The sequence below is a fragment of the Salvelinus alpinus genome, chromosome 11, assembly GCF_045679555.1.
Source record: "Salvelinus alpinus chromosome 11, SLU_Salpinus.1, whole genome shotgun sequence".
NCBI classification, from domain to species: domain Eukaryota; kingdom Metazoa; phylum Chordata; class Actinopteri; order Salmoniformes; family Salmonidae; genus Salvelinus; species Salvelinus alpinus.
The window spans coordinates 34,619,705-34,635,303 of record NC_092096.1 but is presented as its reverse complement, the minus strand read 5'-3'; the positions used below and the strand labels follow the sequence as shown (position 1 = coordinate 34,635,303).

The 15,599-nt window shown below is 42.6% G+C and overlaps 2 protein-coding genes across 5 annotated transcripts in view; one reads left to right on the top strand and one right to left on the bottom strand.

Annotated features, from left to right (window-relative positions):
• Positions 1 to 1,890: 1,890 nt before the first annotated feature.
• LOC139534042 (F-box DNA helicase 1-like) lies at positions 1,891 to 4,139 on the top strand. The gene is made up of 6 exons (XM_071332696.1): positions 1,891 to 2,069; positions 2,165 to 2,240; positions 2,480 to 2,674; positions 2,871 to 2,996; positions 3,181 to 3,313; positions 4,012 to 4,139. Exons 2-6 carry the CDS (start codon positions 2,195 to 2,197, stop codon positions 4,022 to 4,024), a joined length of 513 nt encoding a protein of 170 aa, XP_071188797.1. The 5' UTR covers positions 1,891 to 2,069; positions 2,165 to 2,194; the 3' UTR covers positions 4,025 to 4,139.
• Positions 4,140 to 6,647: 2,508 nt separating this feature from the next.
• Positions 6,648 to 15,599, bottom strand: part of LOC139534041 (interleukin-15 receptor subunit alpha-like) — a 22,560-nt gene continuing 13,608 nt past the window's right edge. For all 4 annotated transcript variants that reach the window (XM_071332695.1, XM_071332694.1, XM_071332692.1 and 1 more), the window contains 3 exons: positions 12,179 to 12,217; positions 11,986 to 12,058; positions 6,648 to 11,892 (listed from right to left, as the gene is read on the bottom strand). In XM_071332695.1, coding sequence (XP_071188796.1) covers positions 11,829 to 11,892; positions 11,986 to 12,058; positions 12,179 to 12,217 — 176 coding nt within the window. In that variant the 3' untranslated portion in view covers positions 6,648 to 11,828. The remainder of the gene's footprint in view (positions 11,893 to 11,985; positions 12,059 to 12,178; positions 12,218 to 15,599) is intronic.

Sequence of the window (15,599 nt, the reverse complement as noted above, 5' to 3'; positions counted from 1 at the left end):
ATTATTATAAGCCAGCTGGCTGACAATACTACACTTTTTCTGAAAGATGCTAACCAAATTCCCATATCGATCAATGTGATACAATCCTTTTCCAAAGCGTCTGGTCTATATCTTAACATTAATAAATGTGAACTCATGGCTGTCAAAGATTGTGTGACACCTTCATATTATGGTATTCCAGTAAAAGAAGAACTTACATATTTAGGCATAACCATTACAAAGGATCAGAAATCTAGAGGCTTACAAAATTTTAACCCTCTTATTAAAAAACCCCAGAAGAAGCTAAATCAATGGCTACAGAGGGACTTATCTTTAAAAGGTAGAGTCCTAATAACCAAGGCCGGAGGTATCTCTAGACTATCATATGGCGCTCTATCTTTATATCTTGACAGTAAAATAAGCAAGGAGATAGACCAGATGCTTTTCAACTTTCTGTGGAGAAACCGTACCCATTAGGAAAACTGTTGTAATGAACACTTATGAGAATGGTGGGCTTTTAAGATCAATTGGATAAAACAATTCCTAAGAAGACCCACTTCTATGTGTAATTTTATTCCTCATGTCTTCTCTACTTTTGGTGGCCTTAACTTCATGTTGGTTTACAATTATAATATTGACAAAGTTCCAGTGAAACCTGCTGATGAAAAGCAGAAAGTTTTCTTGTCATGGTCCTTAATTTATAAGCATAATTTTTCTCCACACAGATATTATATATGGAATAATTGGGATATATTGTATAAAAATACTTCTTTGTTTTTAGAATATTGGTTCTGAAATAATATCCTATTGGTGAGCCAACTAGTAAATGGAGAGTGTATTTTACTTAGTTATAAGGAATTCTTATCACTTTACAAGGTCCCTGTAACACCTAAAGATTTTGCAATTGTTTTAGATGCCATTCCCTCAGGTGTTGCTTTATTATTCAGGAACGTGTCAAGACCTGACCCTCAGAACCTACCTTCCGTTGACCCTGTTGACTCATCAGTAGGAAAGATTTGTTTCTCTTTTGGTCCTTTCAACAACAGAGCGATACGAACCTTGTTTCAGCAGGATGTTGTATCTATACCTTATGTCATGCCTTATTGGAATGGATTTATTAATAATATCTGTTGGAAAAAAGTTTGGATGTTGCCACACACATACCTACTTCTAACAAAATTAAGGAAGTTTCCTTTAAAATTATTAATAAATATTATCCTGCCAATCACTATATGAAGAGGGTTAAGGAAAACATCAACTCAAATTGCACCTTTTGTAATGACCACCCAGAAACAGTGTTGCATCTTTTTTGACATTGTATTCGTGTAAGAAAACTGTGGCAAGACATCATTAGATTTATAATTGAACACTTTTATGAAGGTTTAACACTATTGTGGAAAGATGTACTGCTTGGATTCTTTACCTACGATAGGAATAAGCTGAAACATTTTTATGTAATTCATTATTCATTTGGCCAAATTTCATATTCGAATGTAAATTTCCAAACAAAAAATCGAATTTTCTTACCCTACAAAAAGAAATTGAACTGTATTTTAAGACAATGAAATACTCTACTAACAAAAAAGCTGTTAGAATTATAAGTGTATGTATGACCCTTAAGGTCCTTGTGTAATGTGATATTGTACCCCCTAGCTCAATTGTCCAGAAAGTACATGTTCCCTCATGTACTTTCTGTATTGATTTGTTGTTAATAAAATTAAAAAATTAAAACACACAGCTGCCTGTGCGGTTCGCTACAATATATATATATATATATATATATATATATATATATAAATATAAATATATATTTTAAAACTTTAATATGATTTGGGTGGAATATCATCAATCTACTTTGTTAGATTTGTGGAAATATATAGTGTAACCTGCTCTTTAATGTGCGTGCGTGTCTGTGTCCATCCCCAGGCTGTGTGCAGGGTAAGGCTGTGGACTCACTGCGTCCCCTGACTACAGGGTCGAGTCCTGGTCGGGGCAAGTTAGCAGTGCTGTCTCGCTCTAACGTCTCCGTGTTCGACCAAGCAGTCAGACTCACCGACGCCAACCCCCGCTGTAGGCTGCACATTGTAGGGGTGAGTCTCCATACACCCCCTCACCCCCCAAAACACACACACACACACGTGTTTGGGTCTTGTGTAAGACATGTGTTTTCCATTTTCCACTCCAGTGGGTGGAGAATTTTGTGCTGAAAAGAATCATGGACATTTGGGTTCTGATGCAGCCAGAAAACAACCGCTCTCGAGGTGAGTGGCGCACACACTGCCCCTTGCCTCAGTTCTGCAATTCTAATACAAGTGAATTAGTATGTTGTACCTATGTGACATCTGTTTTTGGTTAGACAGTATCCTGCCTTGGCTCTCTCAATGCTCATTGTTTTATTGGTTGGGTCTTTTGTGTCAATAGATTTAGCTCTACTCTGCAGTGTAACTAGCTCTCTCCCTTTTTAAACGTGCTCCCTTCTCCTTCTCTCCCTGCTCTCTAGGCATCAAGGACAGCTCCATCCGTAGGTTCACCCAGCAGAGTCTGGGGGGCTACTTTGGGCTGAAGAGTTACGCTAAAAAAACAGAGGACCGTGAGTTGGAGGGCAAACTCTCCATGGTGGAGAAATACAACAGCCGCATCCCTGAGCTGGTGGAACGCCTCTACGGCTGCACAAAGAGAGAGGCCCAACACGCAGGTACACACACAGTTACATACTGTACACACACTGTACAGAGACACATGCACACAGGTACATGCTGCACACACATAGACACACACACACTCACCACTGTACAGACACACAGAGTTGTGAATTGCTGTATTTGTATTTGAGAGTCTGATCTTTCTCATTTGTATCAACCCTCCCCTGCTGTCTGTCTCTTATCTCTTAGATTTTATCCTGGGGACAGTCCATAAATCAAAGGGTCTGGAGTTTGACACGGTGGTGATCACTGATGACTTTGCTAAGGTGCCCTGTGCCGCCCACAACTTACCCAGACTTTCCAGCTGCTCAGGAGGTGTGTGTGTGTGCAATCATTAGGCAATCAAACCTATCCAAATACCAACTCTTATCTAAGGCCAAGGACTGTTTGCATTGGTCCACGGCCTACGCCAAATCAACATTGGTTAATATTACAGTCCAGATTATAGTACCAATGTTTGTTAGTGGCTGACTCCACTGTTTTCTCCCTCGTCCTCTAGGTGACATCCCAGACGATGAGTGGAACCTGCTGTATGTGGCGGTGACTCGGGCCAAGAGCTCTCTGGTCATCACCAAGAACATCACCAACATCCTCACACTGGCTGGGGTGAGAGCACTGATCACTGGAGGCTGGTGAGTGGAGGATGGCTCATAATAATGGCTGGAAAGGAGTGAATGGAATGGTATTAAACACATGGTAACCATGTTTGATTCCATTCAGGCCATTGTTATGAGTCATCCTCCCCTCAGCAACCTCCTCTGGCACTGACCCCCTCCACTACACTCATCCCTCTTCACTTCTCTCTCTCTATTCTTCTACTCCACCCTCTCTACCCCTCCATCACTCTCTAACACACTCCTTCGCTCTACTTAACTCTCTCCTGTTCCCAGTCTTTCTATCCGTCTTTTATGTGTGTTATTTCTCAAACACCGTCTCAGAGAAATGTAAAAGCTGTTCATTGAAGCAGGATGTTGTGGTAATGTAATTCTGAGAAAGCCTCATTCCTCTTTGGGTGACATTTATGTGATGCAAATGAGCACGTCACTGTGCAAGTGAATTTGTGTTCTGTGAAAGCCAACCCTCTGTGTGTATGGCTTGACAGTGATTGGAGAGTAGGAAGCACTACAGTATGGGACCAAGGCTCAAAAAGCTTCTCAGAGCAGGAGTGCTGGTCTTGGGCCAGATCTACCTGTCCATATAATTATTTTCCTTGTGATCTAAAAGGCAAAACTGATCCTAGATCAGCACTCCTGCTCTGAGACTCTTTGTGAATACGGGACCAGGCTAACTCCTCCCATGGTTAACCCTTTAAATTCCTGTTGTTCCCCAGGAGTACTTCCTGAGGACAGAGTTGACCAGCGCCCTGCTGACCGAGGGCCAGCCACCCTGCTGCTCCGTGCGGGAGTGTCATAACCACATCATGCCCGACTGGCCCCTCGCCATGTGCAAGCTGCCACTCCAATATGTAAGGCCCCGCTTCCTCCTCCCAACCACCATACCACATTCTGATTTGCAATGTCTCTCAACCAGACCTGATCATTTCAGACAGGTGTGGGTGCAGGATGTCTAGAAAAATTGCCCACATTCCAGTCAGACCAGTCAGACGTTTTAGCCAACTGCAATAGCTAGTCAGTCGGTCAAAGTGCACAAAAGAAACAGATGTGTCTTCAGTTTGAGTACTTTAACAACATAAGCATCATCATAAGTCATGTCCATTGTTTCCATAAAGACACAGTTGCCAATACTCTAACGGAAACGGTAAAACAAGTATTTGTGGTTAGTTTGGAATGCAATTTAAAGTGTATTAGTGTTTGGATCAAATAAGTTGACTTCACACCCGCCAACAAACTGCCATATAGAGTGCCTTTTGGGATGAGGCCTGTGGCCGTGTTCGAGAGGATCAAAACCGCAATGTATCATGGGTAAATTGACTGAGTAACAGATCTACACATAATAATGATTTGTTATTTATGACGCAAGGGGATTTGTAGATCAGTCGCCTGCAGTCGTTTTGATGCTCTCGAACACAGTCTGTCTCTCCATGCACAGCTGCATCCTTACACACACTCACAACTGTGTTTTAAAGAGTTGGAGAGAAGGGGTTTACCAAGAGCAGATGTTTGATCACTGGGTGGGTGGCGTCGTGTTTTGTTTTACATTTGGTCCTGGGAAAAAGTATACCGTCTCTGCTTCCAATCAAGATTCATGAATTTAGGCATGTCCTGGATATGGGAGGGTTTTTCCTTCTACACCGAACAAAAATAGAAAAGCATCATGTAAAGTGTTGGTCCCATATTTCATGAGCTGAAATAAAATATCCCAGAAAATCTCTAAATTGTTTTGCACACATTTGTATACATCCCTGTTGTGAGCAGGATGATCCTCTCTTCTACCAAGATGATCCATCCACCTGACAACTGTGGCATATCAAGAAGCTGATTAAACAGCATGATCATTATACAGGTGCACCTTGTGCTAGGGACAATAATAGGCTACTCTAAAATGTACAGTTTCTTCACAACAAAATGCCACAGATTTCTCAAGTTTTGAGAGAGCGTTCAATTGGCCTGCTGACTGGATGAATGTCCATCAGAGCTGTTGACAGAATTTAATGTTAATTTCTCTGCCATAAGCAACCTCCAATGTCGTTTTAGAGAAGATGGCAGTACGTCCAACCGGCCTCACAACCACAGACCAAGTGTAACCACGCCAGCCCAGGATCTCCACATCTGGCTTCTTCACCTGCGGTATCGTCTGAGACCAGACACCCGGATAGCTGATGAAACTGGGTTTGCACAACTGAAGAATTTCTGCACAAACTGTCAGAAGCCGTCTCAGGGAAGCTCATCTGCATGCTCGTCGTCTTCACCAGGGTCTTGACCTGACTGCAGTTTGGCGTTGTAACTGACTTCAGTGTGAAAATGCTCACCTTCGATGGCCACTGGCACGCTGGAGAAGTATGCTCTTCACGGATGAATCCCTGTTTCAACTGTACCGGGCAGATGGGGGCGAGTGGTTTGCTGATGTTAACGTTGTGTACAGAGTGCCCCATGGTGGCAGTGGAGTTATGGTATGGGCAGGCATAAGCCATGGACAACGAAGACAATTTAATTTTATCGATGGCAATTTGAATGTACAGAGATACCGTGACGAGATCCTGAGTCCCATTGTCTAGCCATTCATCCGCCGCCATCACCTCATGTTTCAGCATGATCATGCACGGCCCCATGTCGCAAGGATCTGTACACAATTCCTGAAAGCTGAAAATGTCCCAGTTCTTCCATGGCCTGCATACTCACCAGACATGTCACCCATTGAGCATGTTTGGGATGCTCTGGATCGACACGTACGACAGCATGTTTCAGTTCCCGCCAATATCCAGCAACTTCGCACACTCATTGAAGAGGAGTGGGACAACATTCCACAGGCCACAATCAACAGCCTGATCAACTCTATGCGAAGGAGATGTTTTGCACTGCATGAGGCAAATGTTGGTCACACCAGATACTGACTGGTTTTCTGATCTACGCCCCTACCTTTATTTAGTGTCATGAGTAGGAACGTGTGTGATGATCTATGTAAGCTTGTGTGACAGTCAGAATTCCCCAGACAGCCCCTATATCTTCCGGACGGTCTTCTGTCTAAATATGAATTGTTCATTAGATCGATGGTACTTTGTTTCACGGGTCTGACAGATTCAACCAGAGCAGTCAGGTTCTGGCAAGACCAAACGTGATGTTAAGGACATACACATATAATGCAACATTTTCAAGATTTGACTGAGTTACAGTTCATATGAGGAAATCAGTCAATCGAAATACATTCATTAGGCCCTACTCTATGGATTTCACATGACTGGGAATACTGATATGCATCTGTTGGTCACAGATACCTTTTAAAATCAAGGTTGTCTGGTATGTTCCAGTGTGATCATATGTGTGCAAGAATACACAGCAGAAACAAGTAGGAAGCCATTGGCACCACTTCATGTTTATTAGGGAAAGGTGCAATCTTCCCGATTTTTACAATTTCAACCTCTTAGCACTGTACACAAATATAGGCCAAACGGTACATTTCTCACACATTTGCACGTACGTACATGGATGTAACTACAAATCTTATTTATTCAACATTTTGCACGATGAAATATCTTGAGTGGAACCATCTCGTTTTCAAGTGTCCAAATGAAAAAACGAAACTTAACAACTATAACAATACGGCAACTACTGTCTAATAATAATAATGTAATAATAATAATAATAAAACATGCATATAACTTACATAATAATACCAATAAAAAACATGCAAATATCTTCACATGGTGATGTTTCTATTAGTTAAAAACAGTTTGTTCTTAACATTTGAAAAAGTGCTTTCTTAAATTCACTGTGTAATTTTAATGCCCTGATTTCAATAGGTAAATTATTCCAGTCAGTTGGGCCTTTGTATCTGAAAGATACTCCAACTTCATGTTTATTGCTGCTGTTGTCTAAAGGAGTAACGTGTGTCTTGTAAAGTTAGGTGTTAGAGTTAGAGAATGCCAAGTGTGCAAAGCTGTCATCAAGGCAAAGGGTGACTACTTTGCAGGATCTTAAATATAAAATATATTTTGATTAAAACTTTTTTGGTTACTACATGATTCCATATGTGTTATTTCATACTTTTGATGTCTTCACTATTATTCTACAATGTAGAAAATAGTGCAAATAAAGAAAAAACATGGAATGAGTGTCACGTTCCTGACCTGTTTTCTGTTGTTTTGTATGTGTGTGATGGTCAGGGCGTGAGTTTTGGGTGGGCATTCTATGTTGTGTGTTTCTATGTTGGTTTAGGGTTGCCTGGTATGGCTCTTAATTAGAGGCAGGTGTTTTGCGTTCCTCTAATTAAGAGTCATATTTAGGTAGGTTGTTTCACTGTGTTCGTTGTGGGTGGTTGTCTCCTGTGTCAGTGTTTGTCGCACCATACGGGACTGTTCGGTTTGTGTTGTACATCGTCATTTTTATGTGTAGGCTATTTTCCCTGTTCGTGCGTTCTCGTGTTTAATGTAAGTTCGTCGTTCAGGTCTGTCTACTCCGTTTGTTGTTTTGTTAGTTTATAGTGAAGTTCGTGTTTTCGTCTTGTCTTTAATAAATATTATGTGTTCACAACCCGCTGCGCCTTGGTTCCCTCAATACTCCTCCTTTTCGGTTGAAGAGGAGGAGGACCACCGTAACAATGAGTAGGTGTTTCCAAATTTTGGGCTGGGACTATATATACTAGGAAATTAAGTTGATACATTTAAAAATAATTTGGTACCAATGCAGTTGTCTTCTGTTTGGGGGTGACAGACAATTTAATGATTCACACATTGTGCAATGATGTGTCTTATAATAACATTCAAGAATGAATCTGCAAGGATAGTTATAAATGACATTTAATTCACGAAGTAAGGTCTTGGTTGTGTTTTGATAGATGTCACCATAATCTAGGATAGAAAGTAGCAGTTGGGTTACTAAGGTCTTTCTAACAAGTCTTAGATATGTATAGGTACCCAAGCTTATATGGTGCATTCACTTCATTTTTTAAATTCAGGTTACAGCCTTATTCTAAAATGGGTGAAATCATTTCCCCCCTCAATCTACACACAATACCCAATAATGACAGAGCGAAAACAGGTTTAGACATTTTTGCAAATTTATAAAAAATAAAAATAAAAAAGATACCTTATTTACATAAGTATTCAAACCATTTGCTATGAGACTCTAAATTGAGCTCAGGTGCATCCTGTTTCCATTCATCATCGAGATGTTTTACAACTTGATTGGAGTCCACCTGTGGTAAAATTCTATTGATTGGACATGATTTGTAAAAGGAACACACATGTCTATATAAGGTCCCACATTTGACAGTGCATGTCAGAGCAAAAACAAAGCCATGAGGTCGAAGGAATTGTCCGAAGAGCTCAGAGACAGGATTGTGTCGGCACAAATCTAGGGAAGGGTACCAAAAAATGTCTGCAGCATTGAAGGTCCCCAAGAACACAGTGGTCTTCATCATTCTTAAATGGAAGAAGTTTGGAACCACCAAGACTCTTACTAGAGCTGGTCGCCCGGCCAAACTGAGCAATCGGGGGAGAAGGGCCTTGGTGAGGGAGGTGACCAAGAACCCGATGGTCACTCTGAACGAGCTCCAGAGTTCCTCTGTGGAGATTTGGAGAACATTCCAGGACAACCATCTCTGCAGCACTCCACCAATCAGGCCTTTATGGTAGAGTGGCCAGACGGGAGCCACTCCTCAGTATAGGCACATGGCAGCCTGCTTGAAGTTTGCCAAAAGGCACTTAAAGGACTCTCAGACCATGGGAAACAAGATTCTCTGGTCTGATGAAACCAAGATTGAACTCTTTGGCCTAAATGCCAAGCGTCACATCTGGAGGAAACCAGGTACCGCTCATCACCTGGCCAATACCATCCCTACTGTGAAGCATGGTGGTGGCAGGATCATGCTGTGGGGATGTTTTTCAGCGGCAGGGACTGGGACACTAGTTAGGATCGAGGGAAAGATGAACAGAGCAAAGTACAGAGAGATCCTTGAGGAAAACCTGCTATAGAGCGCTCAGGACCTGACTGGGATGAAGGTTCACCTTCCAATAGGCCAACGACCCTAAGCACACAGCCAAGATAACGCAGGAGATGCTTCGGGACAAGTATCTGAAAATCCTTGAGTGGCCCAGCCAGAGCCCGGACTTGAACCCGATCTAACATCTCTGGAGAGACCTGGAAATAGCTGTGCAGCAACGCTCCCCATCAACCTGACAGAGCTTGAGAGGATCTGCAGGGAAGAATGGGAGAAACTCCCCAAATACAGTTGTGCCAAGCTAGTAGCGTCATAACCAAGAAAACTCGAGGCTGTAATCATTGCCAAAGGTGCTTCAACAATGTACTGAGTAAAGGGTCTGAATATTTACAGTATGTAAATGTGATATTTCAGTTCTTTATTGGTAATACATTTGCAAAAATGTCTAAAAACCAGTTTTTGCTTCGTCATTATGGGGTACTGTGTCTAGTTTGATAAGGGAAAACAATTATTTAATCGATTTTAGAATAAGGCTGTAACAAAATGTGGAAAAAGTCAAGGGGTCTGAATACTTTCCGAATGCACTGTAGTCAATTGTTTTGTAATATAATCAATATGCTTTCCAAAAGATCATTTAGAATCTATCCTCAAACCCAGATATTTCAAACAAACAATCAACACTTTCAAGCATTGTTCCATCACTTCCAGCTGTGGAGTTCATTCTTTGTCATACCAAACAGCATGATATAGGACTTTGTTTGATTTAAAACCACATTATTTGCTAGAAAGCATTTTTGTAAAGTGTTCAAATAATTTTTAGAGATTTGCTTGTATCTGCAAAAATTTTGAACTGGATGTATACCGCACTGTATCATCAGCGTATAAGTGATCATGTGTATCCTGACATTTAGAGGCAATTCATTTATGACTATAGAGATTAATGTACTCCTCTACTGAGTCCAAGAAGTTGTGATTTGTGTCCTTCTATGAAAACACATTGTTTTCTATTGCTAAGATATGCATGGAACCACTTTAGTGATCTGTTAGTAGTGATCTGTTAGTGAAACCAATGTTAACGTTTTGCTAGTAAGATAGAATGATCAACCAAACCAAATGCTTTTGATAAATCAATGAAGATGGCACCAGTTAGTTGGCCTTGGTCAGATTAAGAATATATATCATTAGTAAGTTTCAATTACGCTGTAGGTGGTAGAATGGTTGGGTCTAAAGCCAGATTATTTCAACGGTAATTTGTGTATTTCCAGAACTGCTGTAGATTTTTGTTTTTATTATTTGTAAGACTATCCATATAGGAGGCTTTTCTAGCTTTAGTTTTACTAGTGTTTCGTAATTTTCTATAGGACTCCAAATCAGTTGGATCTTTGGTGACCATTTTTTCTACTGTACTTTTCCCAGGCTTTATCCCTTTCTCTGAACAGCTGTATTAAGTTAGAGCTAACCCAGGGCAGGTGAAGGCCCTTAACTTCAGATCAAATTAAAGTTTATTTGTCATGTGCGCCGAATAAAACCGGTGTAGACCTTACAGTGAAATGCTTACTTACAGGCCCTAACCAACCGTGCAATTTTTAAGTAAAAAATAGGTATTAGGTGAACAATAGATAAGGAAATAAAAAACAACAGTAAAAAGACAGTGAATAATAACAGTAGCAAGGCTACATACAGTAGCGAGGCTATATACAGTAGCCAGGCTATAACAGTAGCGAGGCTATAACAGTAGCCAGGCTATAACAGTAGCGAGGCTATAACAGTAGCGAGGCTATAACAGTAGCGAGGCTATATACAGTAGCGAGGCTATATACAGTAGCGAGGCTATATACAGTAGCGAGGCTATATACAGTAGCGAGGCTATAACAGTAGCGAGGCTATAACAGTAGCGAGGCTATATACAGTAGCGAGGCTATAACAGTAGCGAGGCTATATACAGTAGCGAGGCTATAACAGTAGCGAGGCTACTTACAGTAGCGAGGCTATATACAGTAGCGAGGCTATATACAGTAGTGAGGCTATATACAGTAGCGAGGCTATAACAGTAGCGAGGCTATATACAGTAGCGAGGCTATAACAGTAGCGAGGCTATATACAGTAGCGAGGCTATAACAGTAGCGAGGCTATAACAGTAGCGAGGCTATATACAGTAGCGAGGCTATATACAGTAGCGAGGCTATATACAGTAGCGAGGCTATAACAGTAGCGAGGCTATATACAGGCACCGGTTAGTCGGGCCTAACTTTCACTGTTCTCCAAAGTTGCATGTTTATCACATACCTTTGTGAATTCAGTGAGAAGGTAATCCTATGCATTTTGGGCTGTTGTGATTAGTTAGAATCTTTGCCAGTTTAAGAATATTAATTAATCAATGAAATAAATCAATATGTCTTAAATTAATCAATTTGGGTGGTGCTTTAGTTATTTTAATTTTCCACACGAGGACACTGAGGTCCAAGCCATTGTAATTTTTGGTCCACTTCTTGTCCAATCCAAGGTCATTGTTCCCCCACCATCAGACTGATGCACCTTTTTGTCTTTTCTAAGTGGCTGCTGGTTGTCCGTCAGGGCACTAAGGAGTGTGGCTCATGTCACAACATTCATTTGCACTATTTCGTCTGGTGTTGGCGACAGATCAAACCGCTGCAGCCTGCCATAAGGGAGAGAAAGTGTTTGGAATTCAACAGAGACGTAATAAGACCCCCTTCCCCACAAGAAACACTGGTTGACCAGCCAATCTTACCGTTTCCTTCTCCAAAACATTAGTACTCCAAACGCTGCAACCAGCAAGATGGTTACTACCACACCACCTACACCTAGGATTTCCATTCAATGGGAACAAGAGAGAAACAAAACCATCAGGAGAAAGGACTCAGACTTACTTCCTGTTATACTCCTTCTCTCCCTCCCTGTAATCTGTGTGGTAGCCTACTCACCCGCATATATGGCTGTAGCAGACCTCTTCTCAGGCTCACCTGAGAGTGAAAGAGAAAGACAGACTGCATAAGTACTTACAAGTCTTGAGTGAGAGAGATTCATGAGTGTGGTAATAATGGTCAAAGAATGATGCCAGGAAATGGTTGTAGTGAGTGTGTAGTTAGCATGGCCATGCCAGGGGAGATCAGTGGGAGTGAAGCCAGCTGGCAGAGGAACACAGGCAGTTTTCTCTAAAGACTAGCATTGTCTAGCACAGCGGTTCCAAAACTAGGGGTCGCGATCCTAAGTGGGGTCACCAGGGGTGACCAGGGGTCGCGGGAAAATGTTCAATGTGTGGGGAGGCACCGGCAAAGAAGCTCACATCAATACCTTTGTCAGATATATATTTTTATTTAACTAGGCAAGTCAGTTTAGAACAAATTCTTATTTACAATGACGGCCTAGGAAAAGTGGGTTAACTGCCTTGTTCAGGGGCAGAACAACAGATTTTTACCTTGTCAGCTCGGGGATTCGATCTAGCAACCTTTCGGTTACTGGCCCAATGCTCTAACCACTAGGCTACCTGCCGCCCCGCTACCTTCCGCCCAAATAACACTGTTAAACAAATAATTTATGTGATTGCTTGCAATCAAGAGGAAACTGACTGAACGACTCAAAAACTCATATGATCTCCAATGAACGTTAGCTGTGAGGGCCGAGATGCCCATGCGTTGACTTTTGTTCGTTATACATGTCGGACATAATGTTCTGTCTCACGATTCCTGAGCATGAAACGGCACAGGGGATGTTCAAATCAAAAATCAAATCAAATTTTATTCGTCACATGCGCCGAATACCACGTGTAGACCTTACAGTGAAATGCTTACTTACGAGCCCCTAACCAACAGTGCAGTTTTGTAAAATACAGAAAAGAATAAGAGATAAAAGTAACAAGTAATTAAAGAGCAGCAGTAAAATAACAATAGCGAGTCTATATACAGAGGGGTACCGATACAGAGTCAATGTGCGGGGGCACCGGTTATTTGAGGTAGTATGTACATGTAGGTAGAGTTATTAAAGTGACTATGCATAGATGACAACAGAGAGTAGCAGTGGTGTAAAGAGGGGGTGTGGGGGGGGGGGGGGGCACTGCAAATAGTCTGGGTAGCCATTTGACTAGATGTTCAGGAGTCTTATGGCTTGGGGGTAGAGGTTTTTTAGAAGCCTCTTGGACCTAGACGTGGCGCTCCGGTACAGCTTGCCGTGCGGTAACAGAGAACAGTCTATGACTAGGGTGACTGGAGTCTTTGACAATTCTTAGGGCCTTCCTCTGATACCACCTGATATAGAGGTCATGGAAGGCAGGAAGCTTGGCCCCAGTAATGTACTGGGCCGTTCGCACTACCCTCTGTAGTGCCTTGCGGTTGGAGGCCAAGCAGTTGCCATAACAGGCAGTGATGCAACCAGTCAGGATGCTCTCGATGGTGCAGCTGTAGAACCTTTCGAAGATCTGAGGACCTATGCCAAATCTTTTCAGTCTTCTGAGGGGGAATAGGTTTTGTCGTGCCCTCTTCATGACTGTCTTGGCGTGCTTGGACCATGTTAGTTTGTTGGTGATGTGTACACCAAGGAACTTGAAGCTCTCAACCTGCTCCACTGCAGCCCCGTCGATGAGAATGGGGGCGTGCTCGGCCCTCTTTTTCCTGTAGTCCACAATCATCTCCTTTGTCTTGATCACGTTGAGGGAGAGGTTGTTGTCTTGGCACCACACGGCCAGGTCTCTGACCTCCTCACTATAAGCTGTCTCGTCGTTGTCGGTGATCAGGCCTACTACCACTGTTGTGTCATCGGCAAATTCAATGATGGTGTTGGAGTCGTGCCTGACCGTGCAGTCATGAGTGAACAGGGAGTACAGTAGGTGACTGAGCACGCACCCCTGGGGGGCCCCTGTGTTGAGGATCAGCGTGGGGGATGTGTTGTTACCTACCCTTACCACCTGGGGGCGGCCCGCCAGGAAGTCCAGGATCCAGTTGCAGAGGGAGGTGTTTAGTCCCAGGGTCTTTAGCTTATTGATGAGCTTTGAGGGCACTATGGTGTTGAACGCTGAGCTGTAGTCAATGAATAGCATTCTCACATAGGTGTTATTTTTGTCCAGGTGGGAAAGGGCAGTGTGGAGTGCAATGGAGATTGCATCATCTGTGGATCTGTTGGGGCGGTATGCAAATTGGAGTGGGTCTAGGGTTTTTGGGATGATGGTGTTGATGTGAGCCATGACCAGCCTTTCAAGGCACTTCGGGGCTACAGATGTGAGTGCTACGGGTCTGTAGTCATTTAGGCAGGTTACGTTAGTGTTCTTGGGCACAGGGAATATGGTGGTCTGCTTAAAACATGTAGGTATTACAGACTCAGACAGGGAGAGGTTGAAAATGTCAGTGAAGACAATTGCCAGTTGGTCAGCGCATTCTCGCAGTACACGTCCTGGTAATCCATCTGGCCCTGCGGCCTTGTGAATGTTGACCTGTTTAAAGGTCTTACTCACATCAGCTGCGGAGAGCATGATCACACAGTCTTCCGGAACAGCTGGTGTTCTCATGCATGTTTCAGTGTTATTTGCCTCGAAGCGAGCATAGAAGTAGTTTAGCTTGTCTGGTAGGCTCGTGTCACTGGGCAGCTCTCGGCTGTTCTTCCCCGTGTAGTCTAATGGTTTGCAAGCCCTGCCACATCCGACGAGCATCAGAGCCAGTATAGTACGATTCGATCTTAGTCCTGTTTTGATGCTTTGCCTGTTTGATGGTTTGCTGGAGGGCATAGCGGGATTTCTTATAAGCTTCCGGGTTAGAGTCCCGCTCCCTGAAAGCGGCAGCTCAAGCCTTTAGCTCAGTGCGGATGCTGCCTGTAATCCATGGCTTCTGGTTGAGGTATGTATGTACAGTCACTGTGGGGATGACATCATCGATGCACTTATTGATGAAGCCAATAACTGGTTAAAATATCCCCAATTCAATGGAATTGCTACCCTCTGCATGCACAGTGCATTTTTCCATCACATGTACGGCTGATTTGCAAAATCTTGCACACTCATGAGATTATATTGAGCCCACCCTACTACACTGTCTGAGCCAAGGACTACATACTTTCTGGTAAGTTTTGATTAAGGAAAAAGGAAACCGCACACTGCTCTTGATAGTATCACTGATATTTAATAAGCTTACGTATCGGCCTCACGGCCTTCGTCAGAGCTCACGGCCTTCGTCCTTTATCTTGTTCAACTGTTGCCATGCAACTGCAAATAAGATTGCTCAGATGTGCGAGTGCCTTTTGAATTTGGTAAGTTTTGATTACAATACTGGGTGGGGTGAATATATTTTATATGACATACGTGATTTTTTTGTTAACTTAAGTAAAGTAAATAGTAGCCTACAGCAAAGTGTGTTTAAATAA

Excerpts from the sequence above, each read along its gene's own strand:
- LOC139534042 (XM_071332696.1), top strand. The coding sequence starts at position 2,195 with ATGGACATTTGGGTTCTGATGCAGCCAGAAAACAACCGCTCTCGAG. Across the intron at positions 2,675-2,870 it reads GAGAGAGGCCCAACACGCAG|ATTTTATCCTGGGGACAGTC; the intron begins GTACACACACAG and ends CTTATCTCTTAG. Across the intron at positions 2,997-3,180 it reads ACTTTCCAGCTGCTCAGGAG|GTGACATCCCAGACGATGAG; the intron begins GTGTGTGTGTGT and ends CTCGTCCTCTAG.